Source organism: Brassica napus, chromosome A9, assembly GCF_020379485.1.
Source record: "Brassica napus cultivar Da-Ae chromosome A9, Da-Ae, whole genome shotgun sequence".
Taxonomy (NCBI): domain Eukaryota; kingdom Viridiplantae; phylum Streptophyta; class Magnoliopsida; order Brassicales; family Brassicaceae; genus Brassica; species Brassica napus.
Window position 1 is genome coordinate 34,623,230 of NC_063442.1, and position 7,528 is coordinate 34,630,757.

Below are 7,528 nucleotides of genomic sequence, written 5' to 3' on the forward strand. Positions count from 1 at the left end.
CAGAAAATGGCGCCGGATTTTTCTTCGTTGTCGTCCTCCGTGAATTTTCAACTATCAATCGTGACCTTTTAATTTATAGTATTAATTTACGTTAAGAATCATCTTTCTATCATGATTTATAGTATGGGTCCATGTGTGAAAAGGTACTTCAATGTAAATAACTAAATATTGATCATAGATATGTAGTTAGTTATATATGTGGGGATTCAAAATTAATTACAATGAAAACTTTATAAATTAATAATGTTGGGACTACACCAAAACTATATATTTTTTAATTTATTTATAGATATATTAATTTATCGATATAATAATTGAACCAAAAACTCAATTGAAACTATAAAATTATATTTTATACAGATTTTTAGTGTATATTAATTTATAGAGTATTAATTTAAAGAAGTTATATTGTATAATGTTCGGATGTATCCAGGAGAACAATGTGATGAATTACTATAACCGGTACAAGTAGTTCACATGTCAGTATTTTGTACTCTCTCCGTATCAAAATAAGTGGGTTTTAAGATTTTTGCACACCGATTAAGGAATTACAAAATTTTATTCAATCTTTCTCGTTTGTATAAAAACAACATTAAATACAAATGATTCAACCAATAAAAAATCATACTGCAGAATACAAATAGTCAAAAACATAAAATTGCATTTAATTTTTACATAGAAACTTGAAAACACCACTTAAATTAAAACAAAATATTTCTTTTAAAACACTACTTAAAGTGATACGGATGGAGTGTGATTTATTATCAGAAATATCAACACATTAACATTAATGTAATGCTTTCGTAGTTTAGAAAGAGTTCCATGCGTTTCAGTAAATTGTTTATTTTGTCTTCTTCTTTGTTAATTTACATCAAAGGTCGACTCTGAGATTTCGGGAACATGTGGTTGTGTCTAGGTAAAAATATTTTTTTTTACAAATTCGGAAGCCTAAAATTTTTTTTTGGGTCTATTCATATTTAATTTTTTCAAAAAAATTTGAGACCTGTTGCGAATGTTTCACTCAATATGGCTTAGAACCGGCCCTGCGTCAAATTGTACACACTTGTTATATAACATAATTTTCTCGAGTATAAACCACAGATAACGGTGAATACGGTGAGAAGCTTAAAAACTAGGCCGAAAGTCAGTCATTGGCGAGAAACTTAAAAACTAGGCCAAAAGTCAGTCATTGGCAAACTATTATCTCTTGTTTATGCTAGTATAAAACCCAAGACAAGTATAAGGTCGCTAGCCCAACTACTTTTCTCTTTGAACCATAGTATTTGTATCGAACAAAATAAATATATAAATACTTTTTGTGTCTTTAGTTTTTTTTTTTTTGCTAACATTTGTGTCTTTAGTTGAAGTACCATGTGAAGAATGGCTGACAAACTGCTTTATAACAAAACTTCAGAGGTTCGTGAATTGTCAGGATCACATCAGTTTAAAATACAATAATACAAAAGTTGGATAAAGAATTGAGTATTCCAAAAAAAGCCAGTGCATGTGGGTGATCATAGAGCATAGTGAATAATTGAATTGAGCCGTTTGATCCTAGGACTTGGAGGAGAGATTCGTACGCTTGAGTGAGTCCTTCCTTCCTGGAGGAGCTATAGCCTGAGTAGAGTTTCGCACACTACTAGGACCCACCTCGTCACATGATCTAACGTGGAGATTGTTGAACACGTGTCCGATGCATATTCGTTTAAGTTAAGAACTACTTACATGTCAGTAAGAGAGAACCGATCCCGAGGCAAAGCCACGTGATTTGTTGAATGATATAATTGTTTTCATGCAAATTGGCGCTTCTAATCTTCTTTGTTTCACTTTTAAAAAATCAGTCTACATGCAATCACTACTTAGGCAAGAATCGATAATAATGGATTTGATCTAAAAAACAAATCGGTTTAAGCAAATTAAACCGATTTTAATTGATTAAATCAAATAACATAAAATTAATTTAGTTATATCTTACTACCAGTTCGTTTAAATCAAGTGTAGATTTTTTTTTCCAGTTTTGTGTATTTAGAGTAAACTCACAAGTTTATCTAGTTTTTTTACATATCTAGTTTTTTAAATAACTAAATAAATAAATGATTCATGAACTTTAGTCTATCTAAACCCCAAATAATATGGGTAGGCGTAAATCTTATACAAGATGTGTAGTCCTTGTCTAACAATTTCTTGAATATTAATTAAAATACGCTAAACCGTGTTTTGGTAATCTTGAAAATGTGCGTGGGGCCAATCTCAATGGTATCTTCTCACGTATTTTAGACAAAGGTGGGTCCTAACGAAAACATGGGTTCTTACTTGCTCGCAAGTCACCCGCGCCTTCACCTGTTCTCTCGTGCACATGCTAGTTGTTAACCCTCCACCGACTAGATACGCATACGGTCTCGTTGATTTTGTATAATATACGTTATCGTATACCGTCAACCGTACAAATAATGTTTAAATACTAACCCCTATTCCGCCAACATTTCTTATCCCGCTTATTCATACTATAAATTATGTAGATCATCATGTGTCACGGATTTGTATTATTACTCTCTTGTGCTAGAGGTGGCAATTTATTTAATATTTATATATAGATGGGATATGGACACATCTAAGTGTAACTTTATATAGTCATGTTACCTGGTGAGATCATATAAAGAAACCTTTTGAGAAGTTTAGCCTTTTCCAATACAAAGCAAATAACTAGGCTAATACTATAAAACTGAGATTTCAACTCTAAAATAAATTCATTAGGGATATATATCTCACACCGAAAATTCTAAGTGACATTAAATAATATATAAAAAATTAGAACTAATTCATTAATTGCCAATTAGTTTTAACTTGGAAACTCAGGAAACTTATAAGATTCGGATTGAAGATTTTTTCTATTTTTAGATGATAACTATATTCAGGTTTAACTCATAAGTCTTACCACACTCAAAATGGCGTTCGTAAACCACTTACCTAATTATTCATACATGCGTTTTCGTTATTTTACTGGAACCAACAAATTAGTTGGTCAGAGAAAATAGCGTTTTGTAAGCAAATCTACTCGTTTTAATCAATATTTGTTGAGGTGTCTTAATCAATTTAAGATTAGTGATCGAAATACATAAGTGAAAGCTTTTTCTTCTGTGCCGGAAGTTATACGAACATTTTGGTCCCGACCATGGGCTGAGGTTCAAACTGTCAATAGCACAATATGAATGAATTTGAATAAATAAAATCTTACTATTCTGCTATAATGCATGAAATGATCTCAACATATAACCACTGACTAGATGATATGTATTATATATATAGTACACGTCTTTATATGTATATAGTTACATATATAAACACATTCATGATATAGCTTTTGTCATTTACAGAGTAATGTGGAGAGAAGTCTTTTAGAAGAAAATGATCATGTATGGAGTGAAGTCCAAGTTAGTTACTGCAAAATCTATACTAAAAAGAAGGAAAAATTATAAGAGAGTGGAAAAAGTTGAGCCTTAGAAAATCAGCATTAAATTAAATTGGTAGGTACTATACATAATCCTTTAAAATTTCTTTATGAAAGAGTGTGCTTGAAGTAACGAAGCTAAGAGTATGGTTGAAGTTAGCTAAAGAAGATAATCTCAAAGAAAATCTCATTAGATATATATGTTTAAGAATGTTGAGTTCAAAGGCTTTGGATTCATTGTGACTTCGGTTTTTGGTGACTACGTACATTGTTCTCCACAAAACTAGCCATGATTTTAAGTTATCTGTTGCTAACCTATTAAGTTTATATGTTTCTTTATATAATTTCTTATCATCATTGTTCAGTAAGACAAAAAAACTTAGAAACAAATTCTAATGATGGTATCTACCAGATGAAAATGATTAGATCTTTTATTATCATTTTAATTAATTTCAAGATACCTTAACCATATATATACATTACGGTAATCACGACGGTCTAATATTTATCACTGATAAGAAAGAAAGAAATAAAGTTGACCGAGGTTTCCTAAAGCCTATGTAATATGTAATATACGGTATTTAGAAAGCCTTTACTTTTACTTTGCAAGTTTGCAACACGTAGTTTGTGGCATAAACGATGGGAAGAAAATTAGCACAAAAAAAAAAGAGAATAATAAATAAGATAATTATCTAAATATAAAACTGGAATTACATGTACGTGTAAAAGTCGTATAATTCCTTCGTGCTATTTCACCTTCCCATTATCTCATTGACTTTTCTTATAAACCGGTAGGAGCAAAACCATGACTTGGACTAGAACTTTATACGCGTTATGATTTATTTATTTTTATATAAAAATCAATTCTTTACTTAAATGACAATTCTTTTTGAATTGGTTTATGACAATTATATAATAGTATAGTTTTTCTTACGTTACAACAACATAAATAACAAAGTGTAACTTTAATTTTTTTTTTTTTTGTAACAACTAACAAGTGTAACTTTAATTTAAACCATCTTTTTAAAAAACCATCATTTTCCTTAATAAGTTATACTCAATCCATTGTTTCTCAAACAAATACAACTTTTGTACAGCTAAGCAAGGTTTGTGAATAAATCATCTTTGGTGAGAAATGGAACCCACATGAGGGAGGTGAGATTAAGATATTATTGTTTCATAAATTTTATGAAATTGTTTAGAGAGAGAAAGAGACTTCCACATGAAGACAGAGTAAGGGATGGTAAAATACAGCTAGCAGCAAAAGCTAAGAGAGAGAGAGAGAAAAGAAGAAGTGTTTCTCTCACACCTAACTCTTTATAATAATAAGGGGAAGCTATTGCTCTCCATTACTAACCCATTTTCCCAATCAATCACTCTTCACTTCTCCCACTCCTACTCCTTTTTCTCCTTTCTAAGCAATCTCTCTCTCTCTCCTTATATTCTCAAATTTGATTCTCTCTCTCTCATACCTGCACACCACTACCAACAGAGGTTCGAATTCTCTGTAACTCTGTTTACACTCCCGTTCTTGATTTTGGTTTTGCTTTTCTTGAGAATTCTTGGTTATGAAATGGAGTTTTAGGATTCTTTAGTGTTCAAATTGAGGTTTTGAGGAGTTTACGAAGTGTCGGTGGTACAATTTTCTGGTTTGAGTTTTGTTTGTACTCTGTTTTGGTAAAGAACATTCAAAATTTGTTCCTTTTTTTTTTGTGTTTCACACAACAACAATTCTAGAAAAGAGAGATAAATCAAGAATGCTTAATTAACGGTGACTTTTGACTTTTAGACCCATTGGGTCTATTGCAATTGAATTTGTGCTTAGAATTGTCTTCATTATTTCTGTAACCCACCCAAAAAAGGGTGGGCCAAAGCATGTTCATTTTCAAAATTTGGTTTTTAAGATGGTTCCAAAATTTTGAAAACTTTTGAGAAACTTCCTTACTGTTCAAAACTCTTGTCATGTTCCTCTCATTACCTCATCTCTCATTTTTTTTTTTTTAATCATCAATTGTGCTTTTTTCTTTTTTTGTCCAGCTAAATTGCTACACTGTAAAAAAGAAGATGTTTGGACAAAGCTTCCCGGAGGATATTGATTGTGGCAACTTCTTTGACAACATGGACGACATTCTTGACTTTCCCGGTTGTGATATGGATGTCGGTTTCAACATCGGTGACTCCGACTCTTTCCCTAACATCTGGACCAATCATCAGGACACATGGCCCGCCGCTTCTGACCCTCTCTTCTCTTCCAACACAAACTCTGACTCATCACCTGAGCTCTATGTTCCGGTCAGTTTCTACACTAACCTAATAACCCTTGTTTATATTTTTTGTATTTCCTCGGTTTCCTTTAATTGATATTTTTAATATCCACCGATTGAAATATATAAATGTTATTTACAACAAAATATTATTAAAAAAAAATGAATTCAACCAGTAAAAATAATGTAGTATGTAGTCACGCAGTTCAAAAAAGTAAATTAATCACAAATATCAAATATTGTTAAAAAATGTTTAGAACAGTGAAAACATTATCTATTTCGTGACCAAAATATTCTTTACTTAAACATCAAATAAACTAATATAGATGAAGTATCTAATTCCAGCATAATTGTCTAACAATGTTTATATATTGGTTTGTGGGAAATTTGCAGTTTGAAGATATTGTGAAAGTGGAAAGGCCAGCAAGCTTTGTATCGGAGTCTTTGGTCGCGAAGAAGGAAGATTCGTTTTCCACAAACACGGACTCATCTTCTTCTCACAGCCAGTTCAGGAGCTCAAGTCCAGTGTCGGTACTCGAAAGCAGCTCCTCATCGTCTCAAACCACCAACGCAACCTCACTTGTCCTCTCTGGAAAGCACGGTCGTCCACGCACAAAACGCCCTCGCCCACCGGTTCAGGAGATGGACAGAGTCAATGTTTGCGGGGCGGATTCGCGTCTCATCGTTAGAATACCAAAGCAGTTTCTCTCTGACCACAGCAAGATGATCACCAAGAAGAAGAAGAAGAAGGCCAAGGTTACTTCTTCCTATTCTTCGTCGGGGATTGATCTTGAAACCAACGGAAGCAACAACAACAACAACGTTGATTCATATGATTCAGAGCAGCATCCGGTTAGGAAATGTATGCACTGTGAGGTCACCAAGACTCCACAGTGGAGGCTTGGGCCTATGGGTCCAAAGACGCTTTGCAACGCGTGTGGCGTGCGTTACAAGTCTGGAAGGCTTTTCCCGGAGTACCGTCCAGCTAATAGTCCAACATTCACTCCAGCTCTTCACTCAAACTCACACAAGAAGGTGGCTGAAATGAGAAGCAAGAGATGCAGCGGTGGAAGCTACACAAACGAAGAGAGTGATCTGCAAGATTTGATTCCGAACAATGCCTACATTGGTGTGGATTAAGATCGAAAAAAGATGGTTCAGTTTCCAAGCGTTGAAGTGATTAGAGTTGCGAGGAGTAGGAAAGAGTCAGTGAGCAGAAAAGTTTTAGCTTTAGAAGAGATGAATGAAGAAGAGAGGATCAAGAGTTAGATGAAAAGTGATTGTGTTTGTATTTTGTATTTGTAGTGTGTATGTGCAAAACTCTTGAACACAAAAGAAGAGCAGAAGATTTTGAAGACACTAGAGAACGTTAGGTTTTACATTAAATCTTCCTCTCCTTTTCTTCTTTCAATTCTTTGTATTTTTACTGTGAGGATTCTTTTTGTAGTTGATTTGTTTATTTTTTTGTTTTTGTTAAAATTTTATTTTATTCATTAGCTGCACTTAAGAGCATCTCCAAACCATTGTTATTTTTGCTTCTATTATAGCATTTAGAATCAATTTTATTCCAACCCATTGCTATTTCTTGGTCTAAAATAGAGATTGCTATTTTTTTCTTCTAAATATAGGAGAAGAAATAGCAATCTTTATTTTTTACTCTACATTTTGAAAATTGCTATTATAGGGTAATACATTAGAGCAAACACCATTTCTATTATAGAAATTCTTTATTTTAAAGAAAAATATATCAAAATACATTGGAAATGGTCTAAGTACCCGATATTTTCTTCCCAACAAACTGAGTAGGCATTTTTAA

The 7,528-nt window shown here is 32.7% G+C and overlaps 1 protein-coding gene across 1 annotated transcript; it reads left to right on the forward strand.

The window, feature by feature from the left end:
* Nucleotides 1-4,688: 4,688 nt before the first annotated feature.
* LOC106415925 (GATA transcription factor 8) lies at nt 4,689-7,205 on the forward strand. The gene is made up of 3 exons (XM_048741151.1): nt 4,689-4,942; nt 5,486-5,740; nt 6,106-7,205. Exons 2-3 carry the CDS (start codon nt 5,513-5,515, stop codon nt 6,850-6,852), a joined length of 975 nt encoding a protein of 324 aa, XP_048597108.1. The 5' UTR covers nt 4,689-4,942; nt 5,486-5,512; the 3' UTR covers nt 6,853-7,205.
* The last annotated feature ends 323 nt before the right edge of the window (nt 7,206-7,528 follow it).